The following is a 22086-nucleotide window of genomic DNA, read 5'->3' as shown; positions in this document are numbered from 1 at the left end:
CTGATCTTGGCTGGCTGAGCTTTGCCTTCGTTCTTGTGAACGGGCAAACAAAACCGCGTTAAAATAGAAATAACTGCGGGAAAATGAAGTAGGAGTACAGTAGGACGAGTGTTGGCACTTCTCTGCTGCTCTCGCTCAGTTTTGTCCCTGTTCTCCACCYGTGATCCAGGAACAGCCCAGCCTGGCTCCTGGATCGATGTCACGGTTGCAGGGATGCTCACTGCAGCCCTTTCCATCGCATTCCATCAGAAAAAAAAAATATTAAGAACAGTTTATCCACATGAAAAATAGCTCCCATCAGTCCTACCAAGGTCAGTGTGAAGTGCTGAGCTGGTGCTCTGCTGTGAGTCACAGCTGGATCTCGCACACTGACCTTTTTCAGGCAATGCAGGACACCTTGGGGAGAGGGAGCACCCAAACCTTCCCTTCCCATGCTCTTCTTCCTGCCTTCTCCAGGGATCCATCCCACCTGCCTGTCCACGTTCTTGCTCCTCACTTAACAAGAAAAGAAAACCTGGGCTTTTTCCAGGTCAGACAAAATCCACGTGTGTATGAAACCTGGGCAGAGATTTAATTGAAGCAGGTTTGTGCATGGGGCCCTGCAGTGTTTGGTTTGGTCACCACCGCTCAGCCCTCCACCAACACATCCTTCATGGGGAGAGGGGTCAGGTAGTCCATCCTCCAAGAGGGAAATCCCAGGGAAGAGCATAGTTCTGATACAGGGTGAGGGCTGCAAAGAGACCTCTCCTGCTCCTGGCACCAGTCTGAGGGTCTGCTCTGGCACARGGCTGGGCTCACGGAATGTGCTGCTCCACCAGCAGTGACCAGGCTGCTCCAGATGTCACCTGCACGGCTCATCCTTGCCCAGCCTCCCCTGGGGCACTGAGTGAGGACTTTCAGGGTGCTCTGCTCATTAATGAGTCCTTATGAATTCCCCAGAGTGACAGGATTCACTCCCGCAGCGTGGATGGGATGCTGAGGTCTCCCAGCCTTCTCCTTTGGTCTGCAGTTGCTTCATCCTGCCCTGTGTTAACTCTCCTCGGAGGGATCATTGTGGGAAGCTGAGCAATTCTCCAGTTCCTTTGTGATCCCCACTGGGCATTGCTCCACTTTGATTTTCTTTCTTCCTCTCATTGACTTCTTAGCTCCTGTAAACARCAAGATGACAGCAGGAGTTAACCACAGAGAAATGGATTTACACTTCTGGAGCCAGCATGGCCTGATCCCAAAATAGGGACAGCGCAGGAGGAGGCAAAGCTCAGCAAAGGAAAGAGGAAGAGAAACCCCTCAGATGTGAGATRTGTGGCTGTCCAGGGGAGGCTGTTGTGATCCTGGACACACCATGTGAGGCATGAAGCACCTCTGAAGGCCAGGCTGCTAAACAAGCTCTCTTCAAGCTTTAGCAACAGCTCTCTCTCCATTTATGGTTGAGCCACCACTTCCCTGTTTTCMCCAGCAGCACAGAGCGGGTGAGCAGCGGGGTTTTTCTGACAGAGCCCTTTTTGAGGCCTGACAGACAAACTGTCTTATCCTYGCCCTTATCAGGAGCAGTTTTCTGCTTATTCACCTGTAGGAAACACRGGTACAGCACATTCCTCTGTCAGCAGGGAAACCTCCACAGCCACACTGGAAGATCAACAGAGCTGGCAGAAGCCTTTCTCTGAATGTCAATAACTCACCCCTGGGAATTTGGCCTTCCCCAATCACCCAAGCAGATAAGCAAACACAAGGGACTAAGCTCTGTTAGCTTAGGTGCTTGGAGTGCTCTGCTGGTCACCCTGCCCAGGCTGGCTAACCTTTAGCAGGGGCTCCTCTGGCTGGAGACACGAGTGTTGCCAAAACACAGTGCAGAGGAGCATGGAGGAGAATCCTCCTCTCCACTGTCCTCAGGGGTTTCTCACAGGAATCCCTCTGGAGGCAGCAGAATTTGYAGCCCTGAGCTGATGCCCCGAGGAACTCCTGCTCCCTACCTTTTGTCCARGGATCCTGTCCTCTTTTTCTCTTCCTTGGCTGCACATGAGCTTTGTCTTTGGTGCGAAAGTATTTCCCATCAGCCTCAGCTTCTTGTAGGATCTCATCTTCATACTTCTCCTACACCRACGAGAAAAAGAGTCATTCTGCAAACTACCCTGACTTTCCCAGGGAGAAAGGGGGACTGATGGCATTGCAGGCACCCTTGTGAYCATTGCTGTGGAGTGATGACAAATGCTATTGTTTATAAACACTCTTGACTGGCTGGAAAGAGTGGCACTTCTATCCCTCAGCAGCAAGTTGTGTAACAGGGTGGGAATGAGGTTTGGCACCTGGTGCAGGAAGAACCATCACCTTCTGGAGGAGCTTGGGCTGGGACAACCTGTCTTATATCTCTGGGACCCAGCAGCCTAAGCTGATGGCTGAGGAGAACAAAAATACAGACAAACCTCACTGTCTGTCGTGTCTGGCTCGTCAGATTCTTGCTTCCCAGAGTCGGCATCATTGCCATCTAAGGAAACACAAAAAAAAGGTTTTTTGGCTGGTGGAAAGCTTGGCAAGCCCATGAGCAGATGTAGAACTCCTGGCCCAGGCTCTGAGAGCCACTGAGGCAGAAAAAGCTCCAGCAATTAACTGTGTTGTGAAGTAAAGGTACTACAAGCTACGTGGCCTGAAATGAATGTTTATGAGCGATCCAACAAGGCTCTATTGGGAAACCAACTCCCAGCAAAGCTGGATCCACAGGGCTTTGCTACACTGAGGTCACCAGAGCTGTTCCAACATCTGTGGATGCATACAGGTGGGAAACTGTGGGGTATGTAACCCCCAGACCGCACCTTCCCGTTTGAGCCCCAGGAGGGGAGAAGCRTGTTGGGGTRAAGAGGCCAAAGGGACAATCCCCAYGTTTGCTGCTGGTGTCAAGCCAATGGYTCTCAGCAGGGAATGCGTACTGAGGAGCTGAGGAAGGAAAGGCAGGGGAGCACTTCCCTTCCCAGCGAGAGCGTTCAGCTGCACACAGACCCTGAGGGTGCTCAGCCTCAGACATGTGCCTGCCCACTCCCACCTCTGCACAAACCCAATCTGCACAGCTTGGGGGACAATCCTCGCTGGTGGTGCCACCACCCTGTCCACACACCTGGGCTGGCCACGGTGGCASAAAGGGCTGGGGACAGAGCTGTCCCCTCTCTGAGGGGCAGGGGCATCCCAGAAGCTCAATACGTGCTGCTCATGACACCCAGGTCTAGCCAGGATAGGGCTGAGCAGGGCAGCCCCCCTTGCTGSCCCTGCAGAGGTGGGGGAGCAGATGATGCTGCTTGCAGGCACTCCTGAAGTCCCTGCAGCCTGATCCCATCCTCACCTTCTCCTTCTGCAGGTTAAGGTTCACTAGAAAGTGCAGAAGTATTTGTATATTGTTTCCTGGGCTTTGTGTCAACCTAAAGGTGAGAACTGAAGAAAGTCCTGTATTCCCACACCCAGAATGTAATCAGCTGAAATTCTTCTGCCATGATGATATCTCCTTAGCATGTAAATCACAGAGGACTCCTTTTTTTTTTTTTTTTTTTTTTTCCACCGTGAAAAATCCTGCTCCTGAGAGTGTTCCCAAACCACTCCGACACGCCCAGACCAACTAATCCAGGCGAGCTCAACTTTCTGGCCAAGCCAGTAGGGCTGGTACTGAGCAGCTCCCAGCAGACGTGCTTCCCACTCTGATCCCCATGGCTGCTGCCTCCCACCTACCTGGACAAACCTGGCACTCGTGTCCCRTGGGGGTCAGGCAGGGAGAAGCCTTGGAAGGGCTTTTACAGGGGATGGAGCAGGGAAAAGGAGAAAACCATCCTGATTTACCTGCTGCAGGTACCAGCATCCCTGGCTCCCTGCTCAACCCTGTGTGCTGTCATCACAGGACACGCTTTGGAGCAAGGGGACAGACAGGGATGGTTTTCAGTGCTAGTTCTGCAAACTTCTTGCATTTTCTCTGCTGGGAAATTCTGAGCTTTTTCCCAAAGTGGGTAATGCTGGAGCAGCAACATTGGCTTGTTGCTGCTCCTTGTGGAGTGGGTTTTGCCAAGAGGTCAGAGCTACACTGACCTCTTTAGCTCCTGGAGAATTCCAAGCCCTGCATGGAGTTCAGGGTGCTCTGCAGAGTGTGCAAGGACAGCCCCTGGGTGCCTCCTGTCTGTACTGGATACTGGGCTTCACTCCAGAAGAACTGGGATTACTTTCTCCCTATGGATACTGAGTCTGAATTTTGAGCACATCTAAATTGGGGTTGAAAATTGAGGTCTGAAGAAATGTGAATCCTGATTTTTGTCCCAATGGCMCAGCAGAGCTGGGAGCCAGGAGCCYYGGGTCCATGGAGGGTGGGTTTGCTGCTGTGTGCAGAGCCCAGCAGAGAGCTCCGGGCTGGGAAATGCCTTCACCAAAAGACACCTTTCACTCTCGCCTTCTCAAATGTCACATTTGCCTGGGGCTTCTTACCTGCTCCTCCCTTCTGTGCACTGCCATCCCGCCTCATCCCAGCCTCAGGAACGGCCTCTGGGTCACTCAGAGTGGAGTTGTTTGTCAGATATGCCCGTGAGAGCGCGAGCTGTGGGACACAGGGAGCACAAATGCTGCTGTCACCAGGCAGGAGGAGCCTGTCCCCAGCCCTTATGTGACAGCTGTGACACCAACAGGGACAAGCACCACAGAGATGTTCCTGTGCACCGTGGAGTGTTTGCAGGGAGCCCAGCACCCCCTGCCCCAGCCCGTGGGAGGGGTCATAGGCACTGCCTGTCCTTGGGCCTGGATGGAAACCCTTCGGGACTGGAGGGGAGGTGGGGACTGAGAGCCCGGACTGAGCYACCGCGGCTCTGCCACGTGAAAATTGGCTTCAAACATATCAAACCATCCTCCCCCGGGACAGTAGTGCCGGTCACGGTGCCAGCAGCAGTGCTGGGCACCCCGGCGTGGCGAAGGGGCTGCAGTCGATGCCAACACGAGCTGTACTCACCACAGCTGCATCTTCATCCTCCTCCTCCTCCTCCTCCTCCTTGGCAGCACTCCGCAGTGCCCGGGTGGCGCTGGGCCAGTGGTAGGGGCAGCGCGGATCGTCCCTCGGTGCCCTGTGTTCCCCGCCGGGGCCGCGGGCTGCCGGCACAGCCGGGCTGTCCCCAGAGCTGTCCCCCGGGCTGCCGGAGCCCCGCAGCTCCCTCCGGCCGTGCCACTCCGTGTCCCTGCCGCGGCCGGAGTCGGACAGGTCCAGCGGCGCGTCCGCATCATCGTCCCTCGCCTCCTTCACCTTCGCTCGGAGCTGGGAGCGATCCCGGCTCAGCCAAAGCTCCTTCTCCTCTTTCCCATCCGCAGCATCCTCCAGGAATTCCCTCTCCTCCTTGCACGCTGCCGCGATGCCCATCCACGGGGACAGGGGCCGCTCCCGGGACGGGACTTTGGTGTCGCCGTCCTCCCGCTGGCCGGGCTGGCACTGCTGCAGGAGGAGATGCTGCAGCCGCTCCCGGTGCTTCAGCAGCTGCAGCTTCTCCTCCAGCTGCTGGTCCCTCACGTACACCATGGTGGCTGGAAGCTTCAGCAAAGCTGCGTGCTCCTCCCAGCTGTCCCGGGGCCTCGGCCGGCCGTCGGTGGCTTTGCCCCGGACCGAGTGGCTGGAGAATCCGCCGCTGTCGCGGTCAGCCGGGCCGCAGGGACTCGCCAGCCCCAGCTGGTGCAGGGAAAGGTGTTTGTGCAGGAGGCAGAGCTGCTCTCTCCGCGCACTCAGCTTTAGGTTTTCGTAGGATGGAGCAGCCTTCGGGAAGTCCAGTTTGCTCGCTGTTAAGTAGCTAAAAAAGCGGAGGGAAAATTCGCATTAGCTGGATGACATTAGAAAAATCAAATGAACGTTAGCGTTGGGGTTTTCCCGTGGTTTCGCTGCCCTGCAGGGGTGTGCGTGGTCYCTCCTGCTCTTTCCATGCCCTGTTGCAGCTCGTGGCTGGTACATCACTCTCGTCTTTGGGTTCTGTGCTGGGAGGAGGGTCCCGGTGGCCAGGGGCATTGGGCAGTGGTCAGCAGTGGGYCTCCAATAGCGCAGGAAGCCATTCCCATCCCACCAGCAGCAGCATTCCCTGTCCTTGGGCCACAGCAGCTCAGGGCAGGGGGTTGGGTGAGGGTAAGGTGAAGTGACCTCTCACATCAGCACTGCTGCCGAGAAGTCACTGTTCGAATAATGTCTCACAGCCAGCAACATCTTAACTACCCCCTGGGCTTTCTTAGTGCCTGAAGACCCCCAGGACAGAGGAACAGCCCATACTGCCCCAATCTCACTCAGTTGGAAACTTTTACAGCCATCCTAGGAGGTTTGGTACAGTGCAGGAACCTGCCCTGCAAACCCAGTTCCTGCTGCTGCTGGTTATTGGGCAACTTCCATGACAGCAAGCTGTTCCCAGGAATGCTCAGCAGAGCTACTCACACTCCGGGAATCTCACTGTCCCTACAGGTGAACTCACTGGCCTTGCTCAGCCCTCTGTGCTCCTGAAATCAGTGGGGAGGATAAGCCTGGGAAGTGCTGAGCCCTGCAGGAAAGCCCATTAGAATAGATAAGGAGGAGCAGGAATTGCTGCCTGCCTGGGACAGTCCTGCCTGGTTGTGGGGGAAGCTGGTTCACTCCGTGGGTCTGTCTGAGGAGCTGGAATAACRAGAGGCTGATCCTGCTGAGCCGGATTCCAGCCATTTTTCACTGCTGTAAACTGGGAGATCCCCCCTCCCCAAGGCCGTGGGAGGAATTTGGAGAGGAAGGTGGGCAGATCTTCCATCTATCCATTGAGGGACAGCTGCAAGGGGCCGTGGATCAGGCCCACACCACAACCCCCAGGCTACTCACGCCTCCAGGCTGGGGCTGTGCTCACGCTCCGGAGGGAGAGGAGTCTTCCTGGCTGGTGGAGACACTGCTGCTCCTGAGGGACTCTTCTCCAGGAGGCAGGGTCTGGAACCAGGTCTCACCAGGGCAATGGTTCCGTGCAGCTGGTTGGAAATCCTCTGGGATGCCTGTGGCAGAGGAGAGGATGTCCATGTGAGCTGTCCTGCACTGTACCCTGGGCTCCAGGGAGCTCAGCTGAGCTGGGATTCATCTCCACACCAGTGAGAATAAGACAGCTCAGAGTGCCCTGCTTGATATGGTTCTGGTCAACAGCTTTGTCGATTTTTTATTCGTTTTTCCAGGAAATTTCCCCCTCATGGACTCTGTTTTCTGGCTGCACTGATTTGTAGCACAGGAGGTTTTTTGTCCCCTCTTAAATCATGATTCATTGGCTTAACCAAGATAAAACCRTGCCAGTTCCCTGTCCTGTGGTCAGGCCTTTACTCCTGAAAGCTTTCCTCATGCAATCTCCTGACACACACCGGTTTGGTGGGTGTATTTCTGGTGGAGTGTCTGGTTCTGAGGCCAGAACATCGTTGTCTCCATCAGCTGTCTTGAAAGGCTCGCCACATGCTCTGACTTGACTTTCCCCTGCCCACCTGGGGATGTCACCAACYCTTCCTGTGATCCCTATTAATTATCCCCACAGCCTGCCTGCAGCCTTACCAAAACCCCTTTCCATCTGCTCTTTCAAGTTTTTTGTGGAGGTCGAGTAAGCAAAACCTGTGCCAAAACAGAAGTTTCAGTGTGGGTGTGTGCGTGGGCCTGAGTTTCCATGGCCAAGAACAAGGTCCAGCTCCTGCAGTGTCATCTCCCAGTGCCCAGTGTCACCGTGTCACTCAGCAGAGCTCAGCTGGCACCCTCTCTGTGCTTGTCCTTGCAACCACTGAACGCTAAACCCTCTGAAAATACCAATATTCATCACGCTGCAGGTGGAGAGGCACCTGCCATGCCTTTGGGCAGGGCTGCTGTGGTGTATTTGTTCTTGGCACCCACAACTCCCACAGCTTACAAGTTCTCCAGCCTTTTCCAACATTCACCACGCTCCTTGCTTGCTCAGGCAGTGGAGAGCTGGCTCTGTGGCTCAGGATAAGCTACACTGAAATGTGGCTCAACAGGAGCTCCCCAGCTCCTTCACTCCTCAGAGCTGTCTCCAGCAAAGCATCTGGGAGAGGAACCAGGGATGTGCAGAGGACTCAGGGATGCTGGAGGTGTTGTTGTGGAGGTTAAACACGGGAGCAAACAAGGATGAGCTCGGTCACAGCGGGGACAGGAGCCTGTGCTGAGCTTTGCTTGCAGAGAGTGGCAGTTTCTGCAGACAGGATGGATCTGGGGTTTGGGAGGTGCCCTCCTTGGCTCCGGCAAGGACAAACTGCCCAAGTCTGGCTAAATGCTCCCCTCCTGCTCTTTCCCTATCTCAACCTGTTTGTCTTGATGCAGTTCAGATGACCACAGTGGTAGACAGAAGGCCTGAGGACATCAGGCTACCTCAACAGCTCACCATTTSTGCGAGGCTGACTTCTTGGAGGACAGTTCCTGGAGAGCTCCTGCTGCTTGGAGAGCTTCTCTGGAGCTTCTCTGGAGGCTTTTCTACAAAAAAAAAAAAAAAAAAANAAAAAAAAAAAAAAAAAAAGGCACAACCAGCTACCATGATGGTCCCCCAGAGCTGCTGCAGCCCTGTCCTGCAGCGTGCAGGAGCCTTGCAGCCTCCCAGGGATGCCCCTGGCTGGTATCAACCACCTCTCAGTGAGGATTTTGGGTCAAAATTGCCTTGTGGCTCGAGCCAGCACCTGATGGAATGTTTCYTTCATTGCATGTGTGGGTGGCAGCGAGGGAATGGCATGRTCTCTGTGTGAATTGTTGGGCAGTSAGGGCACTCAAGCACTCTYTTGCCCTAATGCTGTTTCTCACCCTGTCAGCATTTCTGCCCAATGTCCATCTGAGCTGTCAGCAATTGGTCTTTGCTCTCCAAAYCCTTTCCCAGAGCAGTTCTGCACCGTGGCTCAGTCACTCTTCACATCCCCMGGTCCCTCCAGGGTGGCAGGAGCCAGCAGCACCCACCTTCACTGAGCTCCAGGTCTGGCACATCCTGGTGGGYTTCCTCTGCTTCCCTGTGAGCTGCTTTCTCAGTGCTGACATTCCTGCTCGCTGGGGACAGCAAGGTCAAAGGGGAGCTCGGTGTGGAGCTGCTTTCTCTGGAGGTGACTGCTGGGGTCTTTGTCCTGTCCCTGATGGAAAGAAAAGGATGTGGATGAACGAGAAGGGGCGGGAGAAGGGAGATTTTGGAGTCACTGAGAGCTGTGAGCCTGATATATAAATTAACATATTTATATGTGTGTGTATGTGGATACACCAGATTGTCAGACTCATCTCCTACCACTGCAGCTTATCACTGTCTCAGCTGCAGTCTGGAGCAAGGACAGAGCCAGCAGGACAGCCCAGGCTGGGATTGCCCCACTCTCGTGGGTAACGTCGCAGGAAGCCACAAGGTTGGGTAAGGCAGGACCCAGCTGTGGCTGTTGCAAAAGCTCTGTGGGAACCTGGCTGGGCTTTCAGCCCCGTGTAGGGCTGGATTCAGAGCAGGGATGGCGTGTCTGTCCCCTGCCACCAAACCAGGATGGGGCTGCTGCTCTCAGTGCTACACGGGAGTGAAGGAGTCTTGGAGACAGACATAAAGCCCAGGGTGGACTCTGATGATAAGATATGTCTATTTGGCTGAAAATCTTCCTATCCAGCGTCTCAGGGGGGATCAGAGCAGAACAGGATCACTCAGTGCTCAGCAAGCCCAGCCCAGTCCAGAGCTCTGGGGAAGCACYGGGGAGTAAAAGCCAGAGTTTCTCTTTAAGTGAATGGTGCTCCTGTGCTCCAAAGAAAACACATTTCTAAACTAATCCCTCAGTGCTAATTCCTCTGGACTTTAAACCCTTGAGGAATGAGCTGATTTGTATGTATTGGCCARCCTGACAGGTTACTTGGCCATCAGCACGGTGCTCTGCTGGGCTCTGAACCTGTTAGTGCAGATCCCTTCTCCCTCTTTAACCCCATCACAGTCCCTTGGGTGCCACTGTCCTTCCCCCAGAACACCTCATTTCCTGCAGATCCTCTCTGGCTGCTGCAGGAGGGGAGCTGGTGCCATGGAAAAGTCTGGAAGCCCAGGCTGAGGTCCATGCAAGCAGCCCAGAGCATTGCTCCTCTTGAGCAGTACCCCACGAGGAGGAGGGGATTTAAATACCTTTGTTTCCCAAAAAACAAACTTTGGATGCAGGTAAACAGGAGTCTGAGGAAAGGTCAACAAGGATTTTGAGACCACTAGGGATTTTTCCGTGTTTAACACACGCAGGAATCCCCAGGAATGAGGTGCTAAAACACCCCTGAGGTGTCTGAACATTGCCCTGCTCCGCCGTGGGGATGCCCTGGTGGTACGAACACCCCTCGCAAAGAATGAAAGAGGAGAGCGCTTACTCCAGGCTCCGGAGCCGCTTCAGTTCTTCCTTGAGAGTTTTGTTCTCCTCCCGCAGGCGATTGGTCTCGTTTGCTGCAGGGACAGAGGCGATGCTGTGAGTTCGGAGCTGTAAGGAGAGAGCTGATGCTGCTCCTCACAGCTCGCTGGGGTGCCCGGGGGAGGAGGAGGGAATGGCACCGGCGTTTGGAGGGATGCTGAACTTCCTTCCTTCTTTGTGAACATGCTGGGGCTAAGGGATAAAACTTTCTGACTCAGATTTCATCAGGACTGGGTCTGATTGCAGCTTGTCCAGCTCGGGGCAGACCCAGACGAGGCAGTGATGGGTTGGACAGTGATGGGCCAGTCCTTCCCCTGAACAGCAGGGCAGGGTGATGAGTGTGAGCTGTGTTGGGGCTGGGGGTATCGAGGGGATCAGGCAGAGGCCAGAGGGAGCTGTGAGCACCCAGCACYGGCTGCTGCAGTGAGGAGATCACGGGTGAGGCAGGCAGACCCCTGGGCACCGTGCCCGGGTGTGCTYCTGGGCAAAAGCAGCACTCGGGGGRYAGTGGCATAGCAGGGGAGATAAACCCAGGGCTCTTGGCACCTCTCCATCCCTCCTGAATGCCTTATCTCCTTTAGCTATGACCTGGGTCAGGCAGATCCCCAGGGAAATGCACCCCTCGCCTCAGCGGTGCTGGGAGCTCTGCCAAAGGCTCAGCAGAGGATCCATCACACGCCTTGCTTGATTTCATTTACCGGTGCTGAGCTGCTGCTGTGACTTTCCTGTCTTTGCCAGAGCGTTGCTTCTGCTGTGCCAAATGCATCCTTTTCCCAGGCAGCTGACACGGCCTGGAGGAATCTTTCATTTTCCTGGAGGGCTGCACCCCCAGCTCTGATAATTTGTGTGAGGGGTTATATCTGCTTGGGGGGGATGTGATCTGCCATCCACAGTCCTGCTCCCTCCCTTCTGCCCATCCCAAACCCTCCCCTGATTCCTGGCTCACAGGAGAGGCATTAACTGGGCAAAGAGCCTGACAAAGCTGAGTTTGCAGTGGGTTTTTGTACGTACAGAGGATGAAGATGTGCTGCAGGCTCTGGAATTGAGAGGTCTCATACTCATTCTGCTTCTTCTTGGCCAGCTCCTGGGTCACCATGCATCTGTCACAGAGACCAGCTCGCAGYCTGGAGGAAGGAAAACCCACAGTTTGTGACCACACGGTTCCCATGGGAGGAATAAATTCCTGCTGTCCCCATGGAGAAGTGTGAGCACCCACAATCACCCCTGCAGCCCAGCACTGGCCCTCACACCCCTCCAGATCCAATCCCACCATCACCAGCTCAGTGTCCAGGCTCCTCCAGCTCTCCCAGCAGCTGAGTATGGGAAAAATAGAGGTTTATGTGCTACATCCCGCTCTGGGGAAGACAGAAAATCCCAAACTTCCCCCCTACAAGKGTGCAGTTGCTGCCACTCAGCAGCACCCTGCTGAAAAACAAATCCTACCTGTTTTCTAACACTTTTACATTTTCTTTAAGGACCTTCTGCTGYTCCCTTAATTGGTGATTTTTAGCAAATAGCTCTTCAATTCTCTGAGCATCGCTAATTGAAGAAACAGAACAAAGACAAGAGGTTTATTAGATTTCTCCCCAAAACCCATTCCTTCATYCACAATGCCCTTTTTCCTTGTGTTGCAGGAGTGGAAACAAATGTGTTGGAGCCCTGTGACACCCTCCTTGGAGGTGACAGTTTAATTCCTCCCAGTTATTGTTTCCCAAGAGGGAAAGCATCACCTGCCAGTGGGAATGCAAACTGTCTGGAGCTGAAAGGTTTGAATTTGGCGGTGCCAGAAAGGCAAATGGTGCTCTCTAAATCCAGAAGTCTTGGGGGAGAATTCTGGAGGTCTGAAAGCCACGTGGAACCCCCACCCCTCTGCCCTCCAGTCCCAGCACTGCTCACCGGCACTTCTCCGTTGTCAGCTCCGCCACTTTGCTGTGCAGACCTGGAGTGATGAACAGGGACAGAGAAGTGGTGTTTATTGCCAATTCCCCAGCACTCAGAGCRCTGATGGAATTTCAGGAAGGTGCATGGCTTTGCAGAAATCTCATCCATTCACAAGCCTTATCTCCGATAAGGAGTAACACACTGAACGTGTTAAACACTATCACACTTTAATGTAACAGGGAAACTCGCACAAAATGTAAGCCCGTTTTGTATTCCCACTATTTAATGAGTCTGCATTTCCTTCCCAGACCCAAAAGGTCTGGTTTAGTTTTGTTTCTACTTATTTCTCACTACAGCCTGCATTTCCCAGGTGGGCAGTATTTTATAGCTTTCAGGGTTGGAAAGCATCTTGGAGAATATTTACAGCTGAACGGGTTTCCTTGATGGATCTGCAGACATTGTATCCTGTCAAATCCATTTTATGCAAAGTAGATGTAAACATGTGGTTTAAATTGCTCAACAGTTTCCTCTAACTCTCACACGGCTTGAAATTACACTAGAGAAGGATGAATTCATAAGCCAGAATCATCCAAAAGTGCTGAAGTTTTGTTCATAATATTGATACTGGGAATTATTCTAATAGGAAAACAATTGGACTTGGCACTTGGTTGCTTAACCTAATGGGTTTTATTTTAATAATGTATGACCTGAGAAATAATTTATTCCCTAGAGGAATAAGCTATCCAACCTGACTCAAATGTTTTCTTGAACAGAGCTTCATCTCCTGCTGCTTCTGTCTTATAGATTATTGCATCTTTCTGCTTTCCCTTTGATGCCTCAGTATCCAAATATACTGCAATGCTCACAGCTCGGGGCAGATGCCCAGAAGGTGAATGTGTCACCTCTGCAAACATCCCAATTCTGCTTTATCATGGACCGTGACAGCAGGGGCAGGAAAGGAGCCAAATTCCCCACAGTTACTGCTCAGAGCAAGTGGGATTCCTGCAGGAACTGAGCCCTTCCATGGCTCACTTTCCAGCAGCACAGAATGCAGAAATGGCCTCTCTTTTCTGCTCCTTCTCATCATTCAAAAATTTATTTATTCCTCATAAGTTTCCCTGCTGATGATAAGTGGCCAGGTGCCACCAGAGGGTGTTCTCCCTGAGGAACCTCATGTCCCAATCCGTCCCCGTGGGTGCTGCTTGCTCAGCACTAATCCCCAAAGCTCCCGATCCACACCAGCTCCTCCTCCTCCCTGCAGGTTATTTGACACTGAATGGTCAAGGTGGCATTTCAAAAAATGGATTTTGGCCAGTTTTTAATGAGACATTTTTGTCTTCCTACCTTGGACCTCTTTCTCATGGATTTCCTTGAGCTTGTTCAGGAACTCTGAGAAACTCTCTGTGGTCATGTTCGGGACTGAGCCACACACCACGCTGTGTGCAGTGTGAGGATGTTCTTTTGAATCAAATTATTCAGGTTTCAGCCTAAAATAGAAAGAAAAAGTCCAACAAAAGAGATGTGTCTTGTGCATGTGGTGTTCTGGAAAGGACAAAGCCCAAAGCTAGGAAAGGAAACCATTTGCTAAACCATGGGATGCATTTTTGTCCACCCTGCCTCAGTGCTGAGCATAGCAAAGAGCACATTTTAGATACCGGGAGRAGCCCAGCTGGAAAATCAGGCTTTTCCTCTGCTCGTTGAGCTGTTTAAATTGCATTTCTCTGGGATGAGGAGGGGCAGGGCATCTTCCTGAGCATAAAGAAGGGACTGGAGAACTTGTGTTGGGATCATATGGGGTCTGACAGTGGGAAAATTCACAGCAGCTTTGGTACTTGAGCCTGATGGACCCTTCTTCTGCTGGGATGCTGCTGTCCATCCTTCCTCCCTCTGGCACCTTGGCCAGCTCTTATAGAGGCAACGTGTACCCCTCAGCCACCCCACTGTCACTGCCCAGGCACCCCACCCTCACTGACTGCAGCCTCTTTGAACCCTTGGGAAACACCCGACAGAGATTTTCCGTCCATTTTACAGAGAAATCAGGAGAGGTGGTGTGGGCACAGCACTCAAAACCCCAYTGGGAGAAGAGGAACTTCCACATGAAGGCGTTTAGCATCCCCACATGGGAGCTTCTCCCCCTAAAATCATTCTGGGTGGATGAGTCAGTGATCCCAACAAAGCACTGGACACTCAACCAGCAGAGATAACCGCGGAGAAATCCTCCCCTGTGCTGCTGAAGTGAAGAGCGAAGTGAAGAGCGAAGCTTTGCAGCCCCACGGGGAAGGTTCGTTCTGTGTTCCTTCTCTCTCCCAGCCCCGTGCCTTTATCTGCCTGCGGAGCAGGGATGTGCCAGATCGCCTGCATATGCAAGATGCGGGCACGCAGGGCTGGGAGAAGAAAGTTTCCCCTAAAGCATCTGATTTTCAAAAGAAATGAGACACGCGCCGGCAAGCAGCAGCAGCGAGCTCGGCACGCTCGGATCGGCGGAGCAGCTGCCCCAACACGAACCAGCCCCGAGTCACTCTGTTTGCAAATCTTCCGAGCAAATCTGCTGCAAAATGAGTAGAGACCTCGCTCTGCGGGCAAACAATTAGAAAATATTCATTGCTCCGGCTTCCTTGGGTGTAACCCACCCGTTCCCAGGGCTGGGTGATCGATCCCAGCTAACCAAAGCGTGGTGATGCTCATCTCCTGAGGTCTGCTGCTGTGAAATGGGGTTGGGAGCTGATCTCAGCCCCAAGAGCCACAGCTTGAAAACTTAGCCAGGGGAAATAACACCCAGCTCTACAGCAAAACAGAAAAAAACCCTCCTGGTGCTAATGGCATGCACTTCCCAGGATCACCGAGTCTTAAATTTTAGGCTCTGTCCTGGGCAGGGCGCATCCCCAGGGCTGAAGGGAGGCTGTGAGACCAACCATGAGTGACCCCCCGAGCGCCAGCCGGGCTGGGCAGGCTCTGGATCGCCCAGGCTCTAATTCCCATTCCATTTCCTAACTCTATAACCGGGCTGTGCTCGCTGGCGCTGGGTGAGACCCTGCCCGCCTTGTGCGAAGGCTGCAGCCCTTTSCCCCGGGCTGGTGGCCCCGAGGGCTGAACCCCGAGCTCCAGGACACTCAGGGCTCAGCTCAGCCACCCCGGGAAGGTGACACCCTGTCCGGGCCCGGTGCCAGCCCGCTGCTCAGGGAGGTGGGGCTGGSCTGGCATGCCCAGGGAGGTGGGAGGCAGTCCGGGTGCTCGGTGCCGGATCCGGATCCCTGCGGCTGTGACTCAGCGCTGATCCTGGCAGATCAGGATTTGGGGCCGGGGTGTGGGCAGCAGCTTTGCCTTCTGTGCGTGGCTGAGGCYGTGCTGCCGCCAGAATTGGGGCTCWCTCCTGGTTTTCTTTTCCTCAGAGCCCTCAGGTGAGCGGGGACCTGTGGCCTGTTGCGGATCCAATCAGCAGGGAAAAGCCGCCMGTTTTGGTGCTTTTTGAGATGCCAGAACCCATCTCTGGCTGCAGATAAACCCGGGCAGGACCTCGAATCCTCGGTCAGATGATGCATGAACCTCGTTCCCCATGTTTCTGTTCCCAGGATTCAGCCTTTTGCTGCAGCAGAACAACCCCACCGGCAGCCCAGGCTCCCCGAGAGGCTCAGCTTTGCTCCCTCACGGGTGAAGGTGTGAAGCCCCAGCTCCCATCTCCAGAGGATTTATCGAGGGAGATTTATTGCTGAAGCYCACAGAGTCCCTCAATGTGGAGCTCGCTCCCTGGGACAGGGTTTCATTGAGAGCTCCGAGCCCTGGGCAGAGCTGTGGCTGTGATTTGGAGCCGGCAGTGCTGGAGCAGCCCCGGTGTCCCGGCAGGGCTGGGAGTGTTTCAAAGTGATGGGTGCCCTCTGCAAACAGARCCCAGTGTTGGGCACCAAAGGCAAACTCCGCATCCAGACCCTAAATCTGGAGGGTTTGGGAAGCACAGGAAGCACAGGGCTAGAGCTGATGTTGACTGCTGTGGCTTTGCTCACCTGCTCTCTGCTCCCTCGATGCTCAGCTCAGGGTGGGATGAGGGCTCCAGGATGGGGTGCAGGGTCCCTGGGGTGTCAGCTCTCATGCACAGGACTGGGGCAGCCCCAGCTTCTCCTGGGTACCAATGGCATCGCTCCTTGGGCAGGATGCTCCTGGCTGTGGCTGGGGAAAGGAAAAGCAGCAGGGAGATTATTTTCTGTCCCATCTCTGGGGGCTGGGAARGGGATGGACACGGACAGCCAGCTCTGGCAGCACAGCCTGCCCTCATTCCCTKGTCCCCAGGGRGTTCCTGACCTCTCAGCACCATCCCCAGCACTGCCTGTCACACTCACAGTGAGCCACAGCACATCCCCAGCCTCAGCCCTGTCTCCTGTCAGAAGGATAAAGCAGCTCATTAGCTAAACGAGCTTAAGTCATTAAAGAAAAAAAAAAGGCAGAAAAGAAAAAGGCAGGACTGTGACATTCTGATACCATGGGATCAGTGGAGCTTAATGGATTTACCACCAGATATTTCCCCATCAGCAGTGCTGGAGCTGCTCAGCTCCAGGCTGCACTGATGTCACACACCTTTCTCTGGGCCATTGTCAGCCAGAGCTGCTTTGACCAGCCAAACTTTTTTTCCTTGGCTACCCTCTTATGATCCTGGTCTAATTTTAGAATTATAAAACAAATTTATACTCAGAAAAACTGCCTGATCACTCATGGAAAATCTGCAGTGCCATGAGTATTTCACATGCCAGTGTGGAGCTAGTGCCCTTTGTTGTTGTACTGTGAGCTTGGCACTTTGAAGAGGGCTTTTTTGGTATGTTGAGGGTATTTTTTTTTTGTGGTGGGTATTTATTTATTTGCATGACTGAACATGGCACAGACTGCCCTAAAATGGAGCCCAGTGCCTGCTCTCCGCTGTGCTGGRTTTGCTGCACAGGGGATGCCAGATTGCAAAACTGCCTCCCAACAAGTGAGACAGGAGGAGCAGCCTTGRCTCCTGCCTCTCCAGGGAGGAGGATTTGGTGCTTTCCTCTACCTGGCACAACCTGAAAATCCTCCCTGGTGCAGGGCAGCTGCTCTGTGCTGCTCCACCAGCCCAGGGGCCRGTTTGCAGTGAGCCCYAGGGCTGCCTCTGCCTGTTGGTGGGGGTCCCACTCGGGTGATGTGGAGCTGCAGCATGGCTGTGACCTGTCCCAGTGGCTCTTTGGGTTTTTTGGGGGCTGATGCTGGTCCCAGTCCCCTGGAGCAGCTCAGCAGGGTCAGCAGCAGCAGGGAGATGCTGGCCCTGYTCCCGTATTCACAAACCTGTCCCATTACAGGGGGAGCAGAACTGCAGCAAACCCTCCAAGGAGAGGCTACATCCTCAGTCCCAACCTGCACCATCATTTTCTTCTACCCCATAAAGTCTCTGTTGCCACAATACAGCACAGCCCTGGTGATCACAAAGCCAGCAGCTCAATCTCTCCCCCATCACCCTGACCCCGCGGAGGCAATTTCTGTTTCTCCAGCTGCTGTGGCAATCACCAAACCCCCAATGTGGGTTTTCTTCCATTCCCTCATTTCTGCTGAAGAGCCCCTCTTCCCCTCAATTGTCCCTTGCAACAGGGACATCCCTCCTCCCAACACAGAGTCTTGGCTGCCCTGGGCTTACAGGATCACTAAAGCCAGAGCTGTTGGTCCCCTGCAGCACCTGAACATCCCCAGGAATCTGCCTTTGGCTTTTCCACAGCAGGGCGAGCTTTGGGGTCTCTCCTTGCATTGGCCCCAGCTGGCAGGGAGGTTTTGTCCTCCCTCTCCCMATTCCTGCTGCTTTGCTGAGGTTTGACAGTATTTGTTCTTTGATGAGGAACGACACTTGGAYCCACCAGCCATGCCACCAGAGCGTGGTGGGCTTTGGGCACATCTGTGGGCAGCTCTGTCTGCCCACAGGAGGATTCAAAAGACGATTAAAAGCAGGTACTTATCTGCCTGTGCATCTTGGGGTAACCACAGCTTCTATAAACATGACTCAATTAACACCTCAAAATGCTCTGGGAAGTGGGTAATGARGCATTATCGCCTTTTTTGGGTGTTTTCATTGGGAAGCGGTGAGGCTCAGGAATAGCTCAAGGCCCCTTGGGAGCAGAGGAGTTTGGTCACTGCCTCCACCAGCCCAGCCAAAACAGTGCCTCTGCCACYCCCAGCTCCAGAGCCCTCAGCTGGGAGGGAAATACCCTGGCAATCTCTGATAGATGGTGGTTATCACCCCACATTCTGCTTGGGATCCCGTTATGGTGCTCATGGTGCCTTGGTCTCATTCTCTCCTCCCTCCCCAGCAGCACAGCTCAGAGCCCACGCTGCTCCTGCCCTGGGGAATCCATCCCTCCTGCTCCTGMAGGAAACAGGACTGGTGTGGGAGAAGGGACACAAAGATCCATCTCAACCAGGCTTCCATAAACTGGCACCTCTGCTCCCAGTGCTGAGGGGTGCAATTGAGCTGGTGGCCGTGCAAGGGGAAAGGACAGATCTCCCTTCCCTGGATATGGTGCAGGGGATGAAGTCTTTGACCAAACCAGCTTTTCTTTTCAGCACTGTTTAAAAAGAAGTAATGTGCTAGGATGACCCAATCCTGTAAAACCCTCCTGGGTGTTCAGCCCTGCTGCAGCACCAGAGATGAGTGTCACCAGCTCAGCCCTGTTCTGTGCTGTCCAACAGATGGGACAGCCACAGTCAGGCATTTTCATAGACTGGGGCACCTCTGCATGTCCCAAATTCCTGGTGACACATTGATGCTGGGGACACATCGCTACCCAGGCTGGGCTTTGAATCAGTGCACCAGTGTCCTGCATCCTCCACAGAGGATCTGTGCTCACCTCCCTGTAAGTGCYCTCAGGACATTCCCCATGGTGGCACTGTCCCCSAGAAGGGACAGGGAGCGRGCAGTGGGGACAGTTTGACCCACAGCACCATCCCCTGTGCAGGGAGGCTGAGTGTGTGGGCACAGCCCATCCCTGCAGCCATCCCACCATCACTTCCTTCCTYCTGGATTCAGAGCAGGGAAGAAGGATGCCAGCCCTTGGCAGCATCACWCCTCGTGCCTGGGGCTGCTGGAAGCTCCAGCCTCTCTGAATATTTATGCTACCTGAAGGAACATTTCTGGACAGCCCAGGAGGGCACTGTCAGCATGTCCCACAAGGGACACAACGGGGACAGAGATGGGGGACAGGGGGCTCCCTCAACCAGCTGGCAGGATCCACCACAACCCAGCTCCAAGCTGCTGCTGAGGGAAAAAGGAAAAAATGTGTTCTTAGCTTTGGTAACAGAGATAAGTTCAAGGTGTRAAATGGGGTGGGAAGGGAGACCCACAACTCCATTTGAGGTTATCGTGCCAGCACACACATGGCTTGGTGCCGGTCTGGGCTGCCCGAGGTGCTGTGTGGAAGGAGGATCAGGGGTGAAGGGGGAGATGCCCCCCAATGCCCGGCACCAACACCCAGGGGCTGCCTGCCCAGGAGGGGCACTGCTGCCACCCCACACAGCCCCACAGCCCATCCCATATGGCCACAGCTCTGCTCCCCATGGCTGTCACACTGCTGGGTGTTTGCTCAGAGTTTTCTGTTCCTGTCTCTGGTCCCCCCTCGCCGGATGCAAACGTGACCGGACTCCCTGGTACTCACACAAACCCTGACACCCCACATTGCTCTGACCCTCCACAGCGATTTCACTCCATCTGAGTGGAGCTGGATGCCATTTCTTAGCATTTKGGATCACAGGGATATCCCATTACCTTTCAAACTCGAGAGGAGAACACCAGAGGAAAAGTTTTTGTTCAAGGAGAGCGCCGGGGTCGTGGCCGGGTAGCGCCGCACAGCTCTGGTGGGTTCAGGTCCCCTCCCCACCCACCCCTCACAGCTGACACTGTGTCACAAACCAGCGACTCCCCGGCTGCTACAGAAACACAAATCTCCTCCTGGAGCTCTGAGAGGGGACAGAAAATCAAGCAAACCCGTGACACACCAACCTCTGCCCATCAGAYGGGAGCTGGACCAGGCTCCGTCTGCCGGCACCCAGTGACAGCTCTCACGGCGCTCTGCTGAGCGAAATTTGGGCAGTTCTCCATGTGAGGCTCACGCYAGCTCCCTTCCCAGCTACACAAAACCACCCAGGATGCTGGGGACAGACAAAAATCAGTGCCAGCACAATACTCACCTTGGCGGAGTGAGCCTGTGTCTCTTGCACTGCTCCTGGAGCTCAGTTAGGTCGCGATCAGCAGACGGTCATCTGGCACTCGGGAGACAGGAGTGAGCAGTGTGGGTGAACTTGCACAGACAATAAGCCATAATTTTTCCTTGCAGCCTGACTGGTTCTACTGGTTTGCGTTTCTTTGCCCCAGCAGCAGAAAGGAGGYTCAGCTCGGCTGAAGCTGCCCGACAGGTTCTGCTGTAGCACAAAAAGTGGCAAGACCAGTATGGTGTGAACACAGATAGAGATTTGATTGTTTTCCCATAATTACAGCTCAACCTGCGCTCTTGGTTGAAGTCAATCACATTAGCAAACAGACCCTTTTAAATAATTCATCCGGCATTAAGATGGGGCTCTTTATTTTTGTTTTATACAACTTGACACTTTTTGAGAAAAAGAGAAAAAGAAATGTGACAGCAGCAGCAGCATCCTGCTAAACTGGAGTAGCACAGCCCCCAGCCCAAACACTTGGGAGAAGGAAAGGGATGTGCCCAAATTGACACAAATGGCTGCTTCGAGTGCAGGATGGAAGCCCATGGTCCTGGACTGTCTGCTGGGTCACTTTTCAGTGGCAGAGGATGCTTTAGGGACCAGTGAGGAAAGGTTGGGTGACTTGGGTGCTGATCCTGGCCAGCAGCCCTGGCTTAGCCGGGGTTTCCTCCCAGCTCCAGCTGCTGACACARGCAGCTTTCACCCCAAACCGTGGGYTGGTGGAGCCCAAGGCAAAATGGACACTTCCTGAGCCTTTGAAGTGCAGCTATTTCAGCATCCCCTGGGGAAAATGCTGGCACGGATTCCCCTGCCCAGGCCGGGCAGGGACAGCCTTCCCCCGCATTGCTGCAGACGGCAGCAGCTCCAGGAAAAAAGCAAGAGATGCGCTGCTCCCCATCAGCCTGGCGCTGATAAAAAGAAATAGAAAATTGTTGCCTGCATTTTCTGGGACCCGGGCAGCACATCCTGCTCCTCCAAAAGCTGCCCTGCGAGCGGGGCCCTGCTGTGCTGGCACTGCCACCTCCGAGAGCGGCGCTGGCTCGGGATGGACGCGTCCCTCTTGCTTAATAGGACACGTAACCTGAGGAGGGTGGCTTCCCGGTGACATTTCCAGGRCCAGCAGACAGGGAGAGCTCCTGTGGAAGGGGATTTGGAGCGCTGAGGCTGAGCTGCTCTGAATCATCCCATGCAGCGCATCCCCAGAGCTCGGTGCCCGGATAAAATCCCTTCCATCCTCAGCAGCGATGCCACCAGGCTGCCTTACAGCCCAGCTGCTGAGCTGGCTCCTCAGCCATCCCAGAGGAGCACKGAGCATCCCTGGCAGTGTTTCCTGCATCAATCACATCTCCCAAACTGTGGCTCCGAGCTCTGCTCCCCGTGCACGGACAGGTCGGGCAGGTGGGAGCAGCCGGGGCTGGCAGGAATGTGGCTGCACACCCATGCTATGGAAATGGGCGGCAGGTAAACAAGCAGCTGCTCCACAGGCTGTGGTCCTGGGCAGACCTGTAGGGACTGTTTGGTGATTGCCCTACGTGCACGAAATTCCTGACTCATTCCTCTGCAGGAGGGGCACGGCGAAAGGTTAAAGGGGGGTTTTCCATCCAARGCTTCTCATGAACCACCTGCAGTGGGCAGAGGGAAGCTCTT

General features: G+C 54.3%; 1 protein-coding gene across 1 annotated transcript; it reads right to left on the bottom strand.

Annotated features, from left to right (window-relative positions):
- Positions 1–6: 6 nt before the first annotated feature.
- Positions 7–20546, bottom strand: RBBP8NL (RBBP8 N-terminal like). The gene is made up of 15 exons (XM_057379971.1): positions 20416–20546; positions 16239–16401; positions 13585–13727; positions 12256–12298; positions 11803–11898; positions 11371–11483; positions 10322–10394; positions 8921–9087; positions 8361–8449; positions 6824–6987; positions 4964–5786; positions 4450–4558; positions 2421–2482; positions 1971–2091; positions 7–1148 (listed from the first exon to the last, which is right to left on the bottom strand). The coding sequence occupies exons 3-15, from the start codon at positions 13649–13651 to the stop codon at positions 1030–1032; spliced, it is 2046 nt and encodes a 681-aa protein (XP_057235954.1). The 5' UTR covers positions 13652–13727; positions 16239–16401; positions 20416–20546; the 3' UTR covers positions 7–1029.
- Between the last annotated feature and the right edge of the window lie 1540 nt (positions 20547–22086).

The sequence above is a fragment of the Malurus melanocephalus genome, unplaced genomic scaffold, assembly GCF_030028575.1.
Source record: "Malurus melanocephalus ecotype Western Australia unplaced genomic scaffold, MMel_1.1 scaffold_428, whole genome shotgun sequence".
Classification (NCBI taxonomy): Eukaryota; Metazoa; Chordata; class Aves; order Passeriformes; family Maluridae; genus Malurus; species Malurus melanocephalus.
This window is presented reverse-complemented; position numbering and strand designations above follow the sequence as displayed.